The sequence below is a fragment of the Simochromis diagramma genome, unplaced genomic scaffold (assembly GCF_900408965.1).
Source record: "Simochromis diagramma unplaced genomic scaffold, fSimDia1.1 OVJJ01000123.1, whole genome shotgun sequence".
Classification (NCBI taxonomy): domain Eukaryota; kingdom Metazoa; phylum Chordata; class Actinopteri; order Cichliformes; family Cichlidae; genus Simochromis; species Simochromis diagramma.
In genome coordinates this window covers 2,238,711-2,263,706 of record NW_024386778.1, presented here as the reverse complement: position 1 = coordinate 2,263,706, position 24,996 = coordinate 2,238,711, and the positions used below count along the sequence as shown (strand labels likewise).

Genomic DNA, 24,996 nt, shown 5'->3' with positions numbered 1-24,996 from the left:
CAGCCTGCTACACCACAACAGTGGCAACAAACCATAGAAGGATGTCCTGCCTGAGCTAATATTTATTTATTTATATTTTTTTGCTTGCGTTAATGCACAGTTCACCCTGCGTGGCACCTTGATCCGTCATAAAACAAAAGAAAGGGTTTCTTTTTTTTTGTATCCCCCCCCCCCCTTTTTTTTCTTCTTTCTTTCTGATTTTTCTTTTTTTATGCCAGAGGCTCAGCTGTGCCCCCCACCACCCCCACCCCTGCACCTTTAAGGCAATGGAGAGGGAGGAAAGCGGCTGCGGAGAAGGAAGCGAGGTTTTATTCCACGGTGCTCTGAGGCAGGGCAGGTTATAAGCGCAGGGACCAGTGTGCGCAGTTTGTGTGTGCGGCTGCGGGGGGAAGATGCGTGTGCTTGTTGCTCGCCGGATGGAGAGAGGTGGCGAAGAGAGAATGAGTTTCCAGCGCAGCTAACAGTCAACTCCATGCGCTTTTTAATCCTCGACAGAAATTCCAACTTTTTACGCATTTTTTTCCCCGCACATACCTGAGATGACACGTTTGCCTCTTTTCAGGGCATAGACTTCTAATTCATTCATTCTTTATTGATTCTTTTCATTATTGGAGGCTTTTTTGGTTCTTATTTTTTATTTTTTTAATATATTTTTTCTTTGATGTTTTAATTTTCTATCCGTGGATTTCGGTGTGCGCATAGGCAGTGCGTCCTGTGCTTTTGAGCCTCTGACTCAGCAGCAGCGGCAGCAGCACAGCTCACCTGGTCCGGAGCGCACCGAGCCGAGCTCCCTCATGTTCCACACAGAGCAGCACTCCGGTACGGGGGGACGGCTGCACTGAGGCCCGGCACGGTGCGGTCAGTCCTAAAAAAAAGAAAAAGAAAGGAGGGGTGAGACGCACAGTTGTGGATCATATACCATCTCCCGTTGTACCAGGAGACAATCAGCAGCAGGAAAAAGCTCAAACCTCCTCCTCTTCATCTTCTTCCCAACGTGAAGGATTGAGAGAGAGAGAGGGAGAGAGAGCGCGCCAGAGGGAGAGAGAGAGATTTGCAGGCTCCCTTTTCTTATATTGCAATTGACTTGGGAAAAAATAAAAAAGGGGGGAAATAATAAGAAGAAAGAGTGCGTGGAGAGAAGAAGAAAAAAGCATAAGCTTGGATATTGAACGGAGCGGGGCATGTGGATATTGGCTCTTTTCTTTTTCCAGTGCATCTTGAATGGTAAGTGATGCTTTTGCGCACATCGAACTTAAAGTTTATGCTGATTATCGAACAGAACCAAGCTGTAATTAATACGCGGGGTGGTCTGGAACCATTTCTACTTTGAGGATCATATTTATTTATATTAATTTTTGTCCCGGGAAAACGATGGGTAGAACAGGCTGTTGCTATGTCCTGTCACTGACAGTGGGGCTTTTGGTGGGAGGTTGATATTTACTTGCACAGTAACCTTTAATAAAGTGAAAATGTTTTATCCCCTCATACACCTTCGATATTTAACAATAACCTTGTGCAGATAGAGAAGCAGAGAGAGGGGAGAAATGTAGGTTGTGGATAGGTGCAGCCTGTACTGCATGAAGAACGAGGCTCTTTACAGGAATATTTCTATTTTCCTTTTTCTACAATGATTTTTTTTAGTAAAATTTAGGGTCAAAATAATTGGAACAATTATCAGTTTTCATTTTAAATTTGTACAGAAAGGATTATTTATTCCCTCTCTTGAAGCTAAGCTGGGCCTCAGCTTGGCTGCATTTTCATACATCATTTTTAGGTGCCGGATCTGCACTGTTTATAAATCAGATTTCTATTTGTATAAATTATGAAAGTAATATTTTAGTAAATCATTTTGTGGGAACACAGTTGTGTGTTACTTGGTGCAATCAGCCTTTGGTTGTTTTAATCTCTATTCTGCTTTTGAGAGGCATTCAAACAAAAACCCTTATTTGCATGAAATAATTTCTTTATTGACATTCACAATGATTTTCTATTCAAAAAATCTACTCATGAACCAAGAAATGAGCTGGTGAATATGTCAGATATTTACTTTCATTCTGTAATTTATTTAAAGTAAAAAAAAAATTAACAAAATGCTTTGCACATGTAACTGCATGTTTGTGTGCTTTCTCTCAGATCTATTAATTGTCTCCTTGAAAAAGAATGAAAAGGTTGGCCAGTTGTTTTGTGTGTGTGTGTGTGTGTGTTTTTTTTTCCGGCATTGCACCCGCCATATTAGAAGCACAGACATGGAGTCATTTTGAATTGGGGGGAAAAAAAAAGAGACAAGCCCTTATCACCCTTGCCCAAATGCACATCTCGCAAAATGCATCCACATCCCGTTTTGTATACAGTGAATTCCTCAAAAGATTGGCTTGATAAGTGGTAGTTGTATCTTTCTTTGGAGTGGGGGTAACTGATTTTTTTTTTTTTACAGCGAACACAGGAATTGGAAAAGGGGGGTGGTGAGGGACACGGGGCTGTGGGGTATAGGACGGGATGTGCGCATGTTGGGGGGCAGAAATCGTCTCAAAAGAAAATTGAGCTATTTTGAAGATCTTTTGAAAGATACGTGGAAGCAAAGGGGTTAAAAAAAATAAGACTGGACACAATGTGAACTGAGAGTAGACGATGATGCATCAAGCAAAGATGACAGGAAAACCATTTTGTTGCCAATGTGAAGGGTTCTGTGAAGGCAGGGTTTATTTATAGGAGAGAATGGATTCAAAGCAAATTCTCTTTTTGCTGCAGCCGAGACGAGAGAATTTCCAAGAACACGAGAGGACACTGGTGTTCATTTGAAATCTAACTAAACGCTGTACTGAAATCCCCGTTTGCAGAGCGAGATCCATGGCTTAGCTTGCTTGTGAATGGCTTTTTTCAGTCTCTTTGGTCCAGGCAACAGTGTTGCAAAATGGCTGCTACTAGAGACATCTACATGGAAACTTTGAATGGCAGCAACAGCACTTGTAATTGTGATGAATGCTACGTTCGAGGCTGCTGCTGATGCGGTACCATTTGTATCAGCAGACTTGAATCGTCTGACGCTGACCTTTTCTTCTCATTCAGAGATCTGAGCGTCGTTTTTGTGTCGGAAAGTAGAATTGACCAGTGTTCATTATGATGATCCCTGTATTTTTCCTGTGCCATGCTAAAATTGACAGTACACAGAATTAAAAGGCTGTGAGTGGTGATGTTAGATGCTATTGTTTCTGCCGTGCATTTGTTTTCAGTGGACAGACCTGCAAAGACTGCACTTAACGAGCCATTTCCATCCGAATCGTACATTTTTACACCTCTTGTGGATGGAGAGATGAAGCTTTACGAAATAAAGGCTTTTAGAGCTGTGGTCCGGTACAGGCTGCTGAGGTTGTCTCTATGGAGACCTGGGTAATGAGTGTTGCTGCAGTGTGGGCTTTGGGCTTGACAAACACTGCACTCTGTTCAGGTGACCTGATCAGTGCTTCTCGATACACATCACGGCCTTTCATTTATTTTCAAAAACTGATACACGTCTGTGCAGGTGTCGTTTGCATGCATTATATTTGCATTGGCTCTTAATAGAAAATGTATTTAAAGATTGCAGCTCCTGGCTATTTGCACAGCTTTTCAGTGATCATTTATGAATAGTATCTACTGTACAAACTCCATTTTGCTCTGAATTGCTGTTTTCCAATTTGAGGACACATTTGCAAGCTCATCTACAAGAGATATAAACAATTCAGCACTGTAGAGAGTAAAATCTGCTGTAGAGTTCACTCCAGTGGTGCTTGAGCTTTTAAAGTGCTCTTACAAAAGTGTCTATCCTAAATGGAATAGGAAAAACATTCCAGTTATGAAGAGAGAAAATTGGGGAAATGGCATAATGTTGTTTTTGCTTAGCTATGCCAGGGGGGGAAATCTGACACATGCTCAATTGGACACTAATAAGCTGTGTAAATATACAGTGAAGCGCCTCAATTGGCTCTTAGTATCACTCTGTGCATGTTTATTTTTAGCTTTTAGCTTGGGATGGAAAGGGGGATGCTGGAGAAAAGGTCTTTATCGTGTTATCAAACATGATTAATGTCGGAGCAGACTTTAGTTTTCCTCAGCATTTGTTTCCGATTTACAACATCGTACTGCAAACTTTTCACAATAACCAACAACTGTTTCCAGTTTTAAAAATAGACCCAGGAATATTTATTCAGATATGAGCAAATTATGTAATGAAATATCACTAAACTGACATAAATCAGCAATGTGTATCTGTACACAGTGGCTCGGTTATACCTATATATTTTTATATTCATATCATTGTTCTAATCAGTAGAGCGTATAGTGCTAAATTTCTCACACTAAGTAACAACTTTCATTTGCTTTCCACAATATTTCCTGTCACAGAAGAGTGAAAAAGGAACTCGTGTTGGTTGTTCAGGAATTTGATCCATGTTATGTAAAAGATTGTGTTCCTCATCAAATATATAGTTAAAAAAACACTCAAAAAATGATTCATTCGATTCAATTCAGTTCAGATTTTACTTTCATACTCTGGTAGCAGCAGTTGTTTTAAGGTGCTATATACTGTAAGGTAAAGACTGTAGTACTGGAGAGAGAACTCCAAAGATCACATGATCCCATATGAGAAAATACTTTGTGACACAGGGAAGGAAGAACTCCCTGAAAGCACACAGCAAGACAAAGCTTATTTTGCCAACATCTCATTGAAGTTACAGCATCTTAGTCTTAATTTTTCACAAGTATACCTCAGCGCAAATCACACATCACTACCTTCAACCGAAAAGAGTTTTCTGAAGATAATCTAGGAGGCACGCTTCCCTGAAACATTTTCGACCAGACTAAATGTATTGTACACCGCTAAAATGAATTTCCTTATCTGTAATTTACAAGTGGAAAAATGTGTCTTGGGTTTGCTATTTTTAAATTTGGAGACGACTGCACACCAAATTTTCCTCCTATTTTACAGTTTTAGCCAATCGTCACCACACAAAACAGTGTTGCTTAGAGGTCGCATCAGGGCCAGTAGGAAACTAGGTCTGTGCAGACTCTGGTCTTTTGGTATACATCTGTCACTTCACATAGAGACAGAACGGGTTGACGGAGTCACAGCAACACACATCAGCAAACAATAACTGAGCCCAGTTCCTCAGTAGCACGTTAATATCAGCACACCAGTCAATGCAATGTAGGCCACTGGGAACATGAGTTTAAACTCAGCGTGTTTACTCTGTAAGTGCATAGTTGTCATGTCTTGATTTTGTTCAGTTAGGATCGGCACTCATGCTCGAGATAGTCATTTCTGACAGCTGTATTCATACATTCATGTTTACCGTTAGTAGAAACTGTAAAGTCAATATATTCTAAAACCTAAATGCATTTATTATGAAATAAACAGTGTTTGTGCTCTTATATTAGCTTAGAGTGTCGCAGTAGGATAGATTTCGTTCACATTTGTTGTTTTTCTTCAAGGTGTTATGAAATCTGGTTCATTCGGTAATGTTAGAAGGCATTAGAGACTTAGTGTTTTTGTGGACTCGCTAATCACTCCGGGATTTGTCCGTGCCATCGGATCGAGGTTTTTTTTGTTTGTTTTTGCCACTGCATGCTTACGCCTTAGCTTGGCTGTGAGTAGACTCAAGCATATGTTAATGGATGCACATTGAACTGTTAAAGGTTTCATTTAACCCAGACCAGAATGCTTAAGGAGATGATAGTGTGTAGTGAGGCAGAAAAAGAGGAGGAAGAGAGGGGGGAAGAGGGACGCACACAGTCAGCTTGTGTTATGTGGTATCTAAAACTCAAAGAGTCATATCAAATCACCCTGCTTTTCCATGCAGAAACAAGATTATTCTCAGCATTTTTTTACACTTATGAAGACTGAACTGCCTTTTTTATCCTTTGTCCAGTTAAAGTTCATGGCTGCGAGTGCCACAGCCCAAATTAACTGGTATAAGTGACAGAAATTGCTCGAGCCCTTTGTTCTTGACATTGTAATGATAATTCAGAGCATCCTGCTGCTTTCTTTTCTGGTTCTAGTCCATATTGCAGCTGACATGTGTGATAGTTCATTAAAGATATATGAAGATAAACTTAAAGTACAAAATGCTATGCAATCATTAGATCAGCCAAGCACTACAACATGCATTCAGGCTTATGGGTGTTTCACAGATAAGTGGTAACTATAAAAGTTGCTGTCGGTGCTTATGGCTATGGTATTCATATACAGCACATCTGCACATCTAGCACTTAACATGGACTCACAGATTAAAGGTAATACTCAAAAGTATTGAATGACATTTTGACAGAATATTGGCTCAGACCAGTTTTACACAGTTTAACTGATGGATCACTGCAGTTTAGCTTGTTGTCTAACCTGATTACCAGAACATCTTTGACATTTTGCGTGACATGTAAGCTGCATTCTTCAGAAATGGCCTTGCGTGAGTATACAATGAGACAGTGTTACAGAGCAAGTAAAGTGGTTAAAAACAATGGACTAGAGTTTCCGGTACATCTTATCCGGACTAGTGATTTAACAAGATCACAGTTACCTAAGTTATTTGCATATGTAGGCTTTCATTAGAAAATAGGGCAGTAGGTTAATGCTGTGACCAGTCAGGTACAACAACAGGTAACATAAGCTCTCAAAATAAAGACCTTGGCTGTTTGTCCTTGAACTTGGAGGATTTTATTGAAATGGACTTCATTTCTAATATTCCAGATAAAATGTTACATTTATATAAAACAAAATTTTGACTTTTATTATCTAAAGCATACAGTGTATCACTGTGAAAGTAGTGAGTTTAGCATATGAAATACACTCTTGGACTTTATTTGGTTCATCTGTTAAACTGCCCTTTAACACAAATGTCTAATCGGCCAATCACATTGCAACAATTCACTGCATTTATCCATACGGGCATAATCAAGCTCAAACTGGGCATCAGAATGGTAAAGAAACGTGGCATGGTTATTGGTGTCATACAGGTATGTTAAAAACTGCAGATCTATTGGAGCTGTACCACACAACCACCTCTGGGGTTTGCAGAGAATTGTACACAAAAGACAAAAATATCAAGTGAGCACTGTTGATGTCAGAGGTCAGAGGAGAATGGCCAGACTACTTTGCACTGATAAAAACCAAATAACCACTGGTTACAACCACGGAGAGCAACATGCTGAATGTTGAAGCAGCAGAAGACCACTATGGGGACCGCTCCTGTCAGCTGTATCCACAGAAGTTTAGAGCTTGGCTGTGGTTATCCATCAGTTATAAAAATAAATAAACACCAGAGCCAAGTTCTAGACACATTATGGAGTGGCCCATTCTACAAATGGAATCAAAACTCAATCCAAGGGCACCGGTTTAGCTCAGCTGGACTGAGCGGGCAACCATATGCTGCTGAGGTCGGCCAACCCGGGTTCGAGTCTGACCCGCAGCCCTTTGCCGCATGGCTTTACTGTCAGTCTTCACTGTATCTGTCTAGTAAAGCCAGTAAAAGGCCAACAAATATATTAAAGGGAAAAAATCAATCCAAAATGAAGAAAAAGTGAGAAGAACACTAAACTTGTGCCATGATTCAGTTGCAATGAGCAGATATGAGGTTAAAATTGTTGACAAACACTGTTTCCCATCAACAATATTTGATAATGGACCATCTACTATCTATGCACTGAATTTATATATGTTTACTCTTACCGTTTTGCCTGATTTGAAATTTTCATATTATTTAAAAAAAAGTATGTAGAACAGACAAAATGATGCAACTACTGCAAAACAACACAGATCTGTGCACAGATCAGATTGCTGGTTTTACCTCATAGACAACAGAGGGAAGTTCTCATTTGTTATCCCTGAAAAGACGTGAAGGAATGTCAGCAAATTATACTAAACTAACACTGTCTAAACCAAAATGAAACCAAAATGAGACGTTTACAACAGAAGCATCTGAAACACAGTAATATTACAAAGTATTCCTCTTGAGCTTCACTCCATATCGATTTCATGCTGTTTACACGTTTTCACGTGAACAAAGTGAAAGACTGCGTTGCTTGCGTTGCAATGATTGCTGCCTGGGATGAAACACAGAGGCAAGAGGCTCAAACAGCATCTCATTCATGTCAGTAATATAAAATACCTCAAGCTTGCAGCAGATTAACAAGACCAATGATGGCAGACACAGTGATGGAAGTATTTTTGCATGTTCGTCCAAATTCGCTGTCCTTGCGTTAATTGTAGACTTTAAAATGTGATTTCATAAAAATATTAATTGAGTCTTGCCCTGAACAAGTGGGAGCAATGTTCTGCTAAACTAAATTATACTGCTGGGAAATGATTTTATCAGCTGAACTCGAATTCTGTGGTCAGTTTGTGTAGAGGGGGAAAAGCTAAAAATGAACCATTTTAGAATAAACCTTTTTTATGGGGGATGGGGGGGGGGGGGGGGGGGGGGGGTGTTTACAATAAAGATTACCCAATGTTAAACTATAAAAGACAATCACTGACAAAATAGAAAATACTCACTTGTAATTTCTTCCTCTGTGGCTGACATATTCATTAAGCATACCAGACCGTGCTGATTAACATTCAGAGTCCAGCTCTTTTCCTGTAGCCCAAAATGTGTAACATTTTCAAACATTCTGGCAAATGTTTCATTAAAGTGTTGCTCGCCCCCAGCTCCATTCCGCTCCAGTCTCAGCTCTATCAGGCCTTCCCCAGAAGTGATTATGCTAATTGCTGTTTGATCAGATGATTAAATTATAATTTGATTAATCCCAGGCACTAAACGCTCTGAATATGTTGATGTGTGTTTTGCTGCCTGGCAGTGTTTGCAGGGCCCCTGTCACCGGTGCTGCCAGTATAATTCACACAGCTCAGGTATAGGACAGGGAGTACGCGAGGCTGCGTCGGAAGGTAGTTACGGACACGAATGAAACAGCGGTGTTGATGTACAGCTGCGCAGTAATCACAGAAAACATGATGGTTAATAAAAGCTCACTCCCATCTGTGTGCTGATTGAGTGCAGCTCTAATGCAGATATCTGCCATTTTCTCAGCCGTCGCCTGTCCCTGTTCCTCTCAATTGACTGTGTATCCGTCAGAGTGATTTATATTAGTGAGGTTGCAGATAGCCTCGTACAGGACTGCATGGTTTTTTGAAGTTCTGTAAAGCTAGCATTGCTAGTGTGACTGTGACTTCTTAAACCTCCTGACTGGATATAAATGAAAAAGCTAAAGTAGAGCTAGACACATGAAAACATCACAAATTCTAAACAATCGTTAAGAACCACAAAAATCCACGCTTAACAAATTGGCTTACAATTTTTTTGCATAGAAGCAATAAGGATTGTCTTTTCTAGTGGGGTTACTAAAGACAAAATGCTGTTGCCTCAAAGGGAAATGGTGGGCTGATGAGTGGAGGAGGAGGAGGGGGGGAGGGATGAGGGAGACAGTGATGGGAGGGGAGCGGTGATATTTTTCTGAGGCAGAAGAGTATGGCCGTGAGCAGAAAGGCAACAATGTCTAGTCATCTGACCCACAATCCCATTTAACCCCAGGACTTTGATTTGCCCTCCACTGTTAACTGCCACATTTCGCCTCCTTCTTTCTCTCCTGCAAATGGCATTCACTGTGCCCCGGGATAATAGGAAAACAACATGGCAATGAAGCAAAATGTCTTCCTGTTATAGCTCTCTACAGAGGCGGAAAATTCTCTAATCTGTTCGTCTGATACACAGTTAAGGAAATTTTGTTGTGTTTATTTTGATACAATAACCAGTGCCTATGAAAGACCATATTTACACAACTGTTTATATGTTCATCTCTATAAGTCCAGTAAATGAGTGAAATAAATACATCTATCCATTTAGGGCTCAGGAAAAATACATCTGCCAGTACTTGTAACACACCAAATACACTGTATGATTTTTACTCGAAGGATTAAGCAGCCAAGCATCTTCTTTTAAAAGTTTCCTTTTGTACTGATCGAGCATTTTAATCAGAAGTGGAAATTTACTTTTTCACCAATACAACATCTCACCAGTCAAAGTTCATACATGTCCCACACATTTGCACTCGTGTTTAGCAGACCGAATGAGTGAGCATTGTTGTTTCTTTCCTTTGAAACGATGAACATGATCCCAAGTATTCTGTCGGTTACGAATGGAGCACGTGTCTCATCTAAAAACATGTCAAAGTGATCAAAAGGTGGAAAGTGAAATACACCAGAGCTGTCTGAGCTTCAGTAAACTTCTCACCCAGTGGTGACTAAACATGTTGGCATGAATGACCAAAAGCTGAAATCCAGCATATGTCAGATCAAGTCAAAAGGACAAACAGGTTAGTGGTGAAGTACACTACCATGCTTTCTCTCACTTTCTTCTCTTTCTCACAGAAGAAACAAAATCCAGCTGTACTATAATTACTCTGCTCAGATGCATACCAAACGTCTTTTCTTTAGGCTCTAAGCTCCTGTGCTGTGTCACAGTACCAGTACTGTGGATGATCTTCAGGCTGTCAGCCTTCCTCCTCCAGCAAATCTCCTCGTTCATCCCTTCCTGCTGGGTTTAATGTCCTCCTCCTCAGCTCACCTGAGATCCTCTTTCTCTCTCTATCTCTCTCTCTGTCGGCTCAGTCAGTTGAATGGTACTTGATGGTATAGCGAGCAGAGGTAGGAGGAATTTTACTCAAACAGAAATAATGCCACTCTCCCACCCTCTAACAGCATGCACGGCGTATATTGTGCCTCACTAGATTTTATACAAATTTAAGTCAAGTGCTGTAGCACTGTTCAGAGATACAAGTCAAGAACTCACGAGGGCATCTCTAACTAAAACATCCTCTCTCAAAAAATGTACTCCTATTGCTGAAATAGAAAAAAAAAAAACCATTTTCAGTGCAAAATACGCAGTCATGTTAACGTTCTTGGGGTGTACTCGGAGTGACTGACAATATTCTCTTTTAATAAGTACATTAGTTCTTGTACAAAGAAATTGAAGTTAAAGAAATACTTCAAGATCTTAGGGAAAATGTATGAATTTGGTTTCTAAGCATTATGCTTAAACTAATGCCTCTAAAGCCAAGTAATTATTATGACAAAGTTGTTTAGTGAAGGGTAAAGAAAGAATCGCTTTATGGATGTTCTGGGATTTGTGGAGTTCAACTGATTCTTTGAAAGCCTCACAGTGATCTCAAAACTGCAGGTTGCATGAAGCTATAAGCTGCAAGCATAACATTTATCTTTCATCCAGAACTGAGATAAAGACATTTAGACATTTAAGTCCAAATTTAAAATTTCCCAGAATGTCAGACTGTGTTTTTAAAAAGCATTATTTGAAATGATTGATCGTCAGCAGGTCATTGTCAGTTGATTCTAGTACGGGATATCCCACCCACACGTGTCCTGGCTGTAGAGCAAGAGCATGGCATCTCATGCTACATGTGCTGTACCGTGTTTCTCTCCATCATGGAACAGATGTTATAGACGTCTGTGAAGGTTCAGACCCAGCAACACGCTCAGACAAAAACTGGTTCACCCGAAAGACAGAACTCCAAAACACAGACTTAACAATGTGGTGTATGCTGTACAGATGCCCAGACCTCTACATTGGAGAGACCAAACAGCCACTTCACAAGCGCATGGCACAACACAGAAGAGCCACCTCCACAGGACAAGACTCAGCTGTCCATCTGCATCTAAAGGTCAAAGGTCACTCTTTCGAGGATGCCAATGTTCACATTTTGGACAGAGAGGACAGATGGTTTGAAAGAGGAGTGAAAGAAGCCATTTATGTCCACTGTGAGCGACCATCTTTGAAAAGAGGCGGGGGTTTACGACACCAACTGTCTGCCATCTATAATCCAGTTTTGAGTTCCCTTCTCAGACGCCTTAACGCCCACTCACATCCTGGGCCATCTGACCTCAGGAAATCGCATGATAGGGTGGGGCCAGGTTTCACAATGAGCTCACCCGAAACCCTGGCTGATTGTGACCCACACCCGCTTTCACACCTTGGCTCATGTGATTAGGTAGAGCAGCGGTCCCCAACCTTTTTAGCGCCACGGACCGGTTTATGCCCAACATTATTTTCACGGACCGGCCTTTAAGGTGTCGCGGATAAATACAACAAAATAAAACTAGTACTGGTACCGAAAAAAAAGAAGATTTATTCATAACACACCTGAAAAGACCCAGGAAAACCGAGTTAACGATAAAAACGATAACAAAATAACGCTGAACACCGATAAAATCCCTGAAAACCAGACATTTCACACCTGAGCCTCAACTCTCGCGGCCCGGTACCAAACGACTCACGGACCGGTACCGGTCCGAGGCCCGGGGGTTGGGGACCGCTGAGGTAGAGGACCATCAGGGGGTCCTTTTGTCCCTCTTTGGGGGGAAACTCCCACTGGGGTTAAATCTGGGACTCTCCACCATTTGACCTTAGAACTGAAGAAGCTTCTCAGATGAGAGGTGAAACGTCTTCAAGCAAGTTAAAGAAGTCCAGACGCTTTTCTTTCCAAGCTCCTTAGACTAAGATGTTATAGACATAACATTTTCTTTTTCTCTCAGCCCATGGCTGTTAGTAACTGTCAGTAGGCTGGCCATATCTCAGCTTCTACTTTAGTTTACCTGGTGGTTAACAAAGTAACCCTAAATGTGGATGTAACACAAGGCAATGAAATGAATGAAGCCTGTCTATGAGGTATGTTGACTTATTATTAAAAGGTGCTAGAATGGGGTTGCTAGTTGTTCCTGCTCACCTTGAACCCTGAGTGTACCTCTCCACTGTCACCTCCATCTAACAGAAGACCACCAGTCGTTGATCCTTCCATTACCTCTTCTGCTGGCAGACTGATTCAGAGCCAAAAATAAGAGAAAGGCGTGGCACTGAAAGGGAAATCTAAAGGTAGTTCTAGTTATTCGGCCCCTCCAAAGAACCAATTGACAGCTGAACAGGGAAATATGTCATCCATACATGTCCACTGTTAAGGTTTGGAACAATTAAAGCATTGGAGCGGCAGCAATATTATCTGGTTACAATAATAGAGATGTAAGCAATTGTACCCTACTTTGTTGTCTTGGCCCTCTTGAATTCAGTGCTTTGGTGGGATGAGCCAAGGGTATTGATCCTTGTCAGTTCTCTGGAGCCACAGCAAACCTATGATGTCCTAAAAGTTTGCACATGCTTGAAAGAATTATATCCTAACAGTAACTGAAGATTTGAATTGGTTGTCCTTGGTGCTGTTACCCTCAACAAGGCCGTTGGTTAATGGCAGAGATGCTCCCCACTGCTTCCCTAGCTTGGAAGTTTGCAGCTCTTCATTGTCCCTGTTTCGGGGTGGGGGGGGTTAAACCACAGAACTTGAGAAATTTTGAGAGAGAAGAGTTGGAGGAAAGTTTAAAGAATCACCACAGGTTATCCTGAAGTGGAACAAGAACGTGTGACTCAGATCTCATGGCAACCAATCCAGAACTTGATAAAGCGTTCATTAAAGCCAAAAATGTTTTGAGAAAAGTGTGTATTACTGAACTCAGTAGGAGTCATCCACTGAATATCATGAATATCTATGTTTCAGACTAAAGTAACTCAGTCTGGACCAGACTTGTGGCTTGTAGGTAGATAAGAAAGCTAATGTGTCACAGAATAGATATGGATGGCTACTTTTATTGTAGTTAGCTCCGTAACTCATAATGAGAACTGACTTCTGTGGCTCCAGAAGGCTGGGAAATGACTAGAGTCTACATTAAGCTCTGATCCGCGCTTGAATTTCCATGTGACCTAATATTAGGTAAATGCAGTCATATCAACATAGCATCACTTGGGAAGCGTAATGGAGCATTATCTGAGATGGTTGTTTCTTTCTCCTGATGTGCTTTTGCATGTTAGTATCAGTGGCAGTTACTAGAACTTTATTTACTCTCTACCTCTCCGTCTCAGTCTATTTGCCGTGTTTGTCCTTTCCCGCCTTAGTGATGTAACTGATTAATGTCTTCAAAGTGCACAGTATGTAGGAACTCCCTCCTCTTATGTTAGCGCTTATGTAAATGAGCATTCATATGCATCAACTAACCCACTCCACAGTGATTCTTTGCTCACCCTCCAGAGAGTTGACATCAGAGAAGGGTATCATTGGTTTTACATAGCGGCTGCGTGGCACTGAGCACATCGCTCAACATTATTCATGAGGGCAAATTGGGCGCCGGTGATTTGGGAGAGTGAGGGGACTCTGTTCTTCGATCAGTGCATCTCAGCTCAGTGCAGCGCTTCTCTTTACCGCTCATTGTGTAAGCCCCTAGGGCAACAGTGGAGAGGGTAGGGGGTGGGGTGGGTGCTTGCTTACTCACTGCCATCATGAGGCCATCCTGTCCTCCACCCTATCTCCACCCCTCCCTATCCAACCCCCATTTTCTACTCCCCCAACCACCACACTCTCCTCTCCTCCCTAGGCAGCTACTGCAGAGCTTTGCCTTAATTACCTGCATCGCCTGCTATGAGCTGTCAGTGTGGCTCAGTCCTTGTTTGCCCCAGTGGAGATGCCCTAATGTCTTGATGCCCTGGTGCCCGCTGACCTGGTGCAGACCACATAGGCCACATTGTGGTTAATACCCAATCAGGCTCCAGTGTTTAAATACATTAACAGCCTTGGCTGAGCACATGTTTTTGGGCTAATAGCTCATTGAATGTGATAAAATCACAGAAGAAAGGGTGAAAATCACGCTTTTGTTGTGGGAACCAAGCAGTCAGCCCGGATAATATGTCATAAATTGTAGATTTTTTTTTTCTCTTTTGTTGGCATTTCATCGGGAAAAAAAGGAGCCTCCATACTCATTCAGTAAAAGTTGATTAATGATGTTTGGTTGAGGTAAATACAAGCTGCGCAAAAAACCCCTGACACATCAGTGGTCTAATGCACAGGCTAATGCATAGGCCTATTTATGCTGTGTGTTAGTGGGACCTGTATTGATCTCACATTTACTTAAATAAATTGCCTCAGTGAAGCAACCACTGACTGGCATTGGTCTGCAAGCAAATACTGAAGGAAAAATATAAACATTATTTGGTTAATATTTTTGAGATGTTATATAACTGAGAATTCTTTTAACCCCTATCTTCATTTTTAAAAGATAACTACAACTGTTTCCTGTCTGCTATTCTCTGTCATGCTGAAAGGCTAAATCAGCAACATTCCTGCCTGCATTGACTCCCTGCTGGCTCACCAGTGAACCAAGCCCATGTCAGTCTCTATGTTCATGGGCTACCAGACATTAACCCCACCTCCCACACACAGACACACACACACACACACACAAGCGCACAGATCCATCTGACACGCCTGTGTGCACTCTCCGTGACCGAAGCTTGTCTGTTGCCCTTGAGCTCCGAACATAGTAGCAGAGCCTCCGCAAAGAGAAGATTGCACGAGGAGTCACCTGCAATCCACGATTAGAGTCTTCAGCAGGGCCTGCCACCAATAGGTGCTGACATCTGGGAGCGTGCCAAGCATTATTCCACACAGGAAGAGGAAGAGGCTAACTCAAAAGGACCCCCATCCCACCCCCACCGGTTCCTGCCCCTCTTCTGAGAATTGCTAAGGAAGAACACGCGCAAAAAAAGTGAGAGTCCATCTATTATACATGCGTGGGATTCATAATTGAACAATATCACTTTTTCCTCTTTGTGATTTTGGCTCTGGGAAAAGTAATGTCAATTAAGACAACTCTGGCACAAGCTGCCATGTAGAAGCTGTTAGAGAGTATGCCTCTGTGTGTGGGCATGATGGGCGTGGGAGAGGGTTGGTGTTCCTTCAGCATGATAATGTGATGGCATGTGGGTAACGCCAGAGCCATGTTAAGGGAACAGAGAACGGATGCACTGAAGGATTTAAATAGTTTGTATAAACCTAAAAAGTGTTTTCTGACAGTTTCATGGTATAATGATTCATGTCATTTTTGCAAGAGTGAGCCTTTGTAGATATTTACAGTAGCTTCATTTGGACTTATTCTTATAGACTTTGTGATACAAATGACTCTGTCACCAGAAAAAGAAAATCCCACCTGGACCCCAGTGGCTGTGTGTGGGTGGAGCTGCCTGAACCACTTCCACAGTGAAATTCCAGCCACAGAATGACCAGAAACAAAACAAAACAAGACTCATTTTTTAAAACTGAAAAATCTCCCCACAGCAGACACGGCTCCTCTCCCGGTAATGACTTATTTTGATGCATTTCTCCTCTATTTTATTCTTTACCGTCAATCTGTCTTTAGAGTACTTAAATAAAGCAGTAGCACCGCTCCCAATTGTGATTTTCTTTTCTTTTTAGCTAGTCTTCATTTAGTTAATGTGCAATTATTAGTGCAAATTGTTTATGTGTCAAAATGATCCTGTTCCATGATGTTTGCTGTCTTTCAATAATTGCTGTTTTATATTAATTTTTAGTAATATTGATAAAAAAGCCCATTAATGTGAGAGACCTATGAACAGAAAATCCAACAAGATGTGGACCAAAGCGTTGCAGACTGCAGCCATTATCTGCCAACCAGGCTGACGGCTGACTGAGTATTGATAGGGTCCACATAAATCTTTTATCTCCTGTTTCAACATTCTGCTAGCTCTTGTTTTGATCTTGCTCGTGCGGTCCCAGCGTTATCAACAGATCCTCAAAAATGTGCTTTATCCCGCTGCAAAAACAATGCGTAACGTATCTCTGAGATGCGCATGTGTATGTGTTACGTCTTTCTATTTTATCACAGCCGTTAATAAGATTATTATTTAACGGTGGTACACACGCTTGATGACAGCCAGCAGCCTCCCACGTGCTGTCTCTTTGCTTGAAAGCAACCATTATGATAAATAGTCTTGGGCTGTTAATTTATAACTGAATATTCAATATTATGTTCCCCAAAATACAAATTGTGTTTATGTGTGGGTTCTTCTTTATTAGATATTACTCAGTGTCAGAGTAAGAGGGAATCGACTGTGAGGAGTGTCTACTTTTAACCAGATTCAGATGCATTGCTGGATGTAGGGCCCAAGTACCTTAATTATTTATAAAGTAGTTGATTTTCTTTTTCAATTTTCATGAACCATGAGCCACAGCACAGCAGAGCATATGTGTTGTTTAATTTTCCAAATTTTTAGCTGCAAGAAAGGTCCAGTGGATAATAGTGGATAATAAATGCAGATCAGGAGGTGGCTTCATGTGTCTTTTGTTTTTTTTACTCTGGTTTGTTGTTTTTGTACCTGTATCCTTGTGTAAAGGTGGAAAAAATCAGAATGTTGAAGGCAGGGTTAAAGTAGTGTGAAGGAGAGATGAAGGTTAGAAGAGAATGCAATCAGACAGCTGGAAAAGAAATAGATACAGAAAAAGAGACTGAAGAGGAATAAAAAAGGTAAAAACGTTCATTTCAAGGAGGTTGTGGATGACGACTAAGCTGAAGCGTGCTTTCCACCTCTGTCAGAGCATCTCTTCCACCCTTTTCTTTGCATTCTCGTCCCATCTCTGTGTATATAGCGGCCTCTGTGTCACTGTCTGAGAGCTTTCCAGCTCTCCCATCTCCCCATCCAACCCCCACCCTGACTATTTTCCTCTAAAACGTAAATGCACTCCCAGTGTATCTATCTGAAACTGTTGGGATATGGTGGGGTTTTATATCCATCAGGCTTTCTCATCTTAAAATAAACATCCAAGCAGTAACGTGTAGAGGTAGTTTGGGGGTCTTAATTTTTTTTGCGTGTATGTGAAACAAAAGCAGTTGTGGGGTGAACTCTTTCTCACTCTGTCACTTTTAACAGTTATGGTAAAAGCTGGTTGTTACCACTACACCGGCCAAGGTGAATGGAAACGAATATTATTCTGATATGAAGAGAATCTAGATTCTGTCTATTTTTTTCTTACTGACCTGTCATTATGAGGTGTTTGTGATCTATATTAAAAGTCTGGCACCCAGCTTGACCTGACAGTAGATAAAATCAAAGTACTTTTGTTGCCTGCCTTTGTTGATAGCTTCCCCATAATTGTAAATATAGACACTATATTGGAAAGAAAAATCATGCAGTGTGACAGATCTAACTCTTGGATTTTCTCAGCCTTTACATTGTACAGCTTGTTGAAGATCAGGTTCAGATTGAGCTCATACATCTGTTTTGGAAGAAAATGAACTGCACCGCGGTGAAAAAGTCATCCATATAAAAGAGTCTCGCTCCCTGCTATTCATAACAGATGCTGAGATTTTATGACCATCTTGATGGCAGACTTTCCTGCTTGAGAAAACCACTGACAAGCTGTTACTCTGTGTGATTACATGGCTGTAAATTAACCCCTGAGAAGTTGTCTGTGTATCATTATAGTTGGAGAGGGCCATTCTAAATTATTTATTATGCCTCTGTCTAATGATTTTGGCCTGCTTGCAGCTTATGTACTGTGTTTATGACAGCATAGTCAAGCTCTGAGAACAACTGTTTTGAGGAAATAAAAATGATAATAATGGTAAAAGGTTTATGCTTCATAAATGAGCCATTTAATTGTTGACTGACAAGTTGAAAGGGTTAATAATATGTCACTCTATGACACTGACAAGGGTAGGGGAAAAAGCAAAGGAGAAAAAACACAAGGGACTAACCTTCAAAATAAAACAGAAATCAAAATGAAGTCAACAAGATGGCACGGCAAACGAAACACTTGAGAGTTGCCCTGGAATATAAGGGCAGTAGTGTTAAGGCAGTTTAAAAAAAAAATCAAATGAACACCCTCACAATAATTGTACTGTAGTTAGATTATTTGTATAAATGCTTAGTGAGAGGTTTGAGGAGGCTCTTGTGCTGATATCATGTATTAAAGCTGAATGCTATCTGTCCAAACCTTTGGTATCTGCACAGCAAACATGAGGGGGCACTGTGGACAGACCCACACAGTGGGCAGCCCATTGTGGGCCCCAGGACCAACATGAAAATAAGGGCACATCTGGGCCCCAGATGGGCTTTAGTGGAATAGCCTATAGAGTGGGCTGCCTACACTAAGTGGGGAGAGGAGCTCATATCTGCCCAATTATACAATACAGCCACCAATTGGTATAAAGTGTGGACCAGAATGTTGCTCAAAATAAATAAACTCCTTATTCAATTCAATTTTATTTATACAGCACCAAATCACAACAACAGTCCCCTCAAGAGGCTTTATATTGTAATGTAGACCGTACAATAATACATACAGAGAAAAACCCAACAATCGTATGAACTCCTATGAGCAAGCACTTTGGTGACAGTGGGAAGGAAAAACTCCCTTTTAACAGGAAGAAACCTCCAGCAGAACCAGGCTCAGGGAGGGGCGGGGCCATCTGCTGCGATTGGTTGGGGTGAGAGAAGAAAGACAGGATAAAGACATGCTGTGGAAGAGAGACAGAGATTAATAACAAGTATGATACAATGTAGAGAGGTCTGTTAACACATAGTGAGTGAGAAAGGTGTCTGAAGAAGAAATACTCAATGGTTATTCACAAGGAATCACCACATGGTTGATTTGGTCCCACGTGGGGCCACACATGTGGGTAGGTCCATAGTGGGTCTGACCGTATAAAACCCATATCGAGACACCAACATTCAAAACTACTGTAAGCTCTGTGTTCACACGCCCAGTTGGGGTCCACGTGGGATAAGTTTGTGTTTGCTCCACCCACACAGCCCCAAAGTTCACCTATAACTAGTCACTGTGGACCTGCATGGGCATTTTTGCCAGTTAAGGTAGGTAACATTTAAGTCTAAACATAGCCAAGCTGGCAATCAATAAAGTCTCCCACAGCTGAACTGTGTATCATGGTGACTCTACCCTCTCTTGCCACCTCATGGAAAAAGAAACTACAGTCTTGTAGCTGTCGACAACTGCAGCCATTCTCTTTTCGACACCTCCAGGCCCGGCCCTCTGAGTACTGTATGTGTGAAGTGAGTGCAGCTAGAAATGTGCAGAAACATGTGTACGCCACACTGTTTGTTTGTTGTTACAGGTTGAACGACCAGTGGGTGGAAGTAGCCGGTGACTTGAGAACGCTCATTAGGAATTTATGAAGCGCTAAAATGTTTGGTCTCTGGGGAGGGGGGATTGGCAGCCATCGCACAAGCATGCTGGGGACAGGAGGAGGTAGACCGCATTAGCAGAGAGCAGACATACAGTAGAGATGCAATATTTACAAAGGGTGACTGACAGAGGCTGCTCATGCGACAGCTCTGCAGGACTGCTGATCACTCTCTGTTCACTCATACCGCTCTGTGTGCAGTGAGGAATTATCATTTCCAAGTCTGTATATGTGCAATTTTTTTTATTTAGTTTGGAGATGCAGATAGCAGAGCTGATTACAGTAACACATTGTAGGCAATACTCGTTTCTACAGCACAAAGAAGCATGTGGGCAGCATTTCAGCAAGCTTCATCACATCTACAGGCTTTGCCGTTATCATCCTTGTACATTCTGGTAAAAATATGAATTCCATTACATGTAACGGCGCATGCATACAGGAAGTGGCTGCAAGCAGCATAGCAACCAGAGACCACAGAATATCAGTGACCTTCAGTGACGTTGAGTGAAAGAACCACTTACAATATTGCATATTTCAATAAAAGATCCTCAGTCACACTTTTGTGAAAATTAAGGTGAGCTGAACAGTCAGCTTAAAAGCACTGCATGACAACCAGTCATTTTAAATGTGCATGGGCCATGACCCTTATATCATATTAATGAAGAAACTTTTGTCATTAACTTCATAGGTGGTACCCTCCATGGACCCTAGTGACACTGTCACAATAGATCTAGTAGAGTCATTTTCAATGCATTGCACATTACAGAGGCAGCATCCAATAAATATGTGTTTCAGCTATGTTTAAAAGACATTAAAGACAGCAGTGTTCACGTTTGCTTAAAACTTTCTTTAAGTTTTAGTTGAAAAAGTGAAAGAGTAAATGAGTAAAGTATTATTTTTGAAGCAAACTAAGCCCGGATGTCTCTTCCATCTGAATTTAGACGTAATGTAACATATTTTTAAACCAAGAGCTTTAACCTGAAAAACAGTGTCAATGGACGCTTGGTGCTTGGTGGGATATTCACCTGTCTGATAGACAAACAAGTTTCATGAGCATCTCTAAATTTGAATTGAAACAAAGCAACAAAGCAAACTGATGTTTACCTTTGTGTTTGTGAATGAATGCTGCTAACTCAGCTCAATTAGGACTGATCAAAACCAGTAGAAATAAAACACATATAAAAACAATTATGTGATTATGATGAGCAGCACTCATTTTAATGTCTTTTACCTATGTTTCTAATGGCGATCTATATAATTATGATGCATCTTCTCCTTTGCCTTGGCATCATTTCCTGTAAGACACAACACTGTTGTTGAATCTCATCTATTGGTGATGAATCTCTTAAATAAATATTACCGCTGAAGGTTATGCAATTTCCTCGGGGAGAGAAAATCGTATAAAAGGAACTACAGTAAGCGACAACTGTGATACATATGGAGTGTTTGTAGATTTATAGAAACATGCTACAAACACACATCATGACTTTATTTTGCACTGGATGTACTAAATGAGTTCTGCTGTCTTACTTGGGTTCCAGCCAATAAACATATCCTGGCTGCATGCCGACAGTGTGGGTTGTCCATTACAGCACAGAGCTGCATTGTCAGTTTTTATCCACAGCGGTAACTTACTGCTGGGGAAGTGCATCACATTACATTGACTTGCTTCATTAGTTAAGATGACTAGAAAACATCTTCTGTTGCACACATGACAAATTCACAGCTTACCAGCTGGTGCATGTATTTTGGCAATATCCAAATGGTCGTCACCGAAACGTATTCTCAGTGAGTGCTTGATGCCACAGCAGTAATATGCTATATCGTTGTTGTAATGATGAATAATTTATTTTTAAAATGCAAAATTAAATATTGCTGTAATGGCTTTTAGATCTATTGTAAAATGTAGGCACAAATGTGTTTGTCAAGAGAAAACGTATGGATATTTCCCTATGAGGGTTAAAATACAAGTTCCCATTTAGAGTTTCCAATTAATAATTAGTTAAGCTGAAAGTGCTGAGTTTTTTTATTTAAAAAAAATAGCCTGTAATGGCTTTTTAAAAACATACATTCACTGTGATTACAAAGAAACAAATTCGTCAGAGCTCAAAGAAATTCAGTAGCATAGGTCCTTAGCTTGGGGTTTGTTCTCCTCATGTTTCGTGGGTTCTCTCAGGGTACCTCCCCCAGTCCAAAGACATGCAGTTAGTGGGGATAGATTAATTGGAAACTCTAAAACTAAGTGCCCACAGGTGTGAATGTGTCTGTGTGTGGCGACCTGTCCAGGGTGTACCCTGCCTCTTGCCCCAAGACAGCTGGGATAGGTTCCAGCCCCCTCGCGACCCTGAAAAGGATAAGCGGCAGAGGATAGATGGATGCATAGAGGTCCTTAGCTTAATCACCTCACTTTGGTGTGGTATTGCAGACAATGCATAATATCAGAAGGTGTTAAATTGAGCATAGTCATTGTCTTGATGTGTTCCATTTTTGTGACGCCAATCCATCCTGGTGAAAACACGATCAGACCCTTTGGTGAATACGTTGTGGGCCGCGGGCCTTTCTTCTGACCGCACCTTTTAGAAGAATTTTGTTTCTATTTCTCGGTGAGCGATTTAAAAAAAGTATTTTCTTAACAATAATGAAAGTTACTGAACTGACTCTGGTATGGATAGACGCACTTTGTCTGTAGGCAGGTCTGGCTTTCTCTGCAGCTCTGTAGTTTCACATCTGCTACTACTCTCTGGGGCCTTGCTGCAGTGTCTCTTCATAGACAACAAGAAACACACTCCTGCCACCTCTTATCACTGCAGCGAGGACAAACACAGCAGCCAGCCTGTGAAAAACACACTTGGCCTAAATTAAAGAAAAAAATCAAATGCAGTAGAGCACTAATATGTAAATATGGTTGTTCTCTCACAGATCTTTGAACGGGTCCTTTCTTGGTAGTTATTAAAGGATTCGCCGTGCCGTGTCTGACGTGGTTTTCTGATCTCATTTCTCTCTGCAGTTTTCGGTGAAGATCTACGTTCCAGCTTATATTTTGTCAATGCATCTGTGCAAGAGGTAGTGTTTGCCAGCACCACAGGGACATCGGTGCCCTGTCCCGCCGCAGGTGTGCCTCCTGTCTCACTGCGCTGGTACCTGGCCACCGGCGAGGAGATCTATGATGTGCCAGGGATCCGTCATGTGCACCCCAATGGCACCCTTCAGATCTTCCAGATCCCCCCTTCCAGCTTCAGCAAACTCATCCACGACAATACCTACTATTGCACAGCGGAGAACCCCTCAGGGAGAATCAGGAGCCAAGATGTTCACATTAAGGCTGGTCAGTTTCTCTGCTCGTCACTCTGTTTTGTTTTCCATTGGGTCGTCACATCGCAAATCAGCAAACTTTTAGAACAATTTATGCTCTGATTTGGATACAGATTGGTCAAAAGTTTAAACATATACGATAAGTGCTGTGACATTTTAAGTTGACATATCAAATACTTTTCAAGATAATTTATTTTTGAAAAATGGTCTGTCAACCCACTTTCAGGTCATTTTTCATACAATGGAATCTAATATTTAAACATAAGTATATCAAAAACTAATAAAGATAAAAGCCTGAATTTCTATTTTTCTAACTATAATTTGGGGCTTATTTTAACAAAAGTCTAATAACTGGATATTTAAAATATGAAAAACTGTCCATCACTGCTTCATATTCCCATATTTGAGAAATCAAAAAACTTCACATAGTTCAGTTCAGTTCAGTTCTTTTTTATTTCAAACATATACATTCACCAACGTTTCATAAACATAGAAAAAGACTAGTGACAATGTCTGAATACTACATAATTATATCTCACAATTATGCAAAAATAAAACAGAATCTTAAAATTCTTAGTCACAAAAAATAAAGAAAATTATATTTTCATTCAACTTTTATATAAAGTAAAATCCCAAAAGAACAAAATTCAGATTCCAGTTTCCAGATGATACTCAGTTATAAGTAGAAATCAATGCTTTCGAATGTTGCGAGGTAGTTTCACTGATCACGCCATGTGGACGTGCCAATTTGATCTTGCAAGACTACTCATGTGAATGAAAAAAGCATTTTCCTCAGTACTGTGAATAAGAATTTCTTGTTGAAAGGCGTTCTACATGCTTTATTTTGCATTATTGTGAAATACAGCTATATAACTTTCAAAAAATGTCCGTTTTTTTATTAGTGTGTTTTCAAATATTAGACTTTACAGGATGAAGTATATTTGAGGTTGAAGTATCTGTCACCAAATACAGATCCTGATTCAGTTTAATGGTAAGAAAGACCAGTTAAAATATCAGGATTTTATATTTAATAGTTTTTTGCTCAAACATTGCTTCAGATTTCAATGTGCCATAAAAGGCCTGAAAGCTAGTTGGCTTTTTAAACATCTATATATGTACATATATATATATATATATATATATATATATATATATATATATATATATATTTGTGTGTATATCAAAAATATTTGATATATGAAGCTAAAATTTCATAGCAATCATTGTAAAAAAACTCGAGCAGGAGGCCCGTGTTAATTTGGTCCCATTTTATATTAAAACCTGTCTGTCCTCCCCTCCTAGTCCTACGAGAGCCCTACACTGTCCGGGTGGAGGACCAGAAAGCCATGAGAGGCAATGTGGCGGTCTTCAAGTGTATTATACCTGCCTCAGTGGAGGCCTACATCACTGTTGTGTCCTGGGAGAAAGACACTGTGTCAATCACCCCTGAAGGTAAGTCATGGCATTTTTCTTCACTACAGTTGGCGGCAGTGTTTGGTGACTGATGTGGACCTTGTTTGCCTTTTTGCTGCATTGTTCTTGTACAGTTGCCTTCTCATCTTGTTTTGAGAAATTAGGAGAGATTTGCATATTAGTAAACTGGAGTGAAAAAGTGGTGT

At 40.8% G+C, this 24,996-nt stretch overlaps 1 protein-coding gene across 4 annotated transcripts in view; it reads left to right on the top strand.

Moving 5' to 3' along the window:
- Positions 1-207: 207 nt before the first annotated feature.
- The window catches only part of dscama (Down syndrome cell adhesion molecule a), a 107,876-nt gene continuing 83,087 nt past the window's right edge, over positions 208-24,996 (top strand). For 2 of the 4 annotated variants that reach the window (XM_040011462.1, XM_040011473.1), the window contains exons 1-3: positions 209-1,224; positions 23,073-23,390; positions 24,680-24,829. In XM_040011462.1, the coding sequence (XP_039867396.1) occupies positions 1,182-1,224; positions 23,073-23,390; positions 24,680-24,829 (511 nt within the window). In that variant the 5' untranslated portion in view covers positions 209-1,181. Of the gene's footprint in view, positions 1,225-23,072; positions 23,391-24,679; positions 24,830-24,996 lie in introns of all 4 variants that reach the window. The other 2 variants (XM_040011454.1, XM_040011482.1) reach the window with 2 other exon arrangements.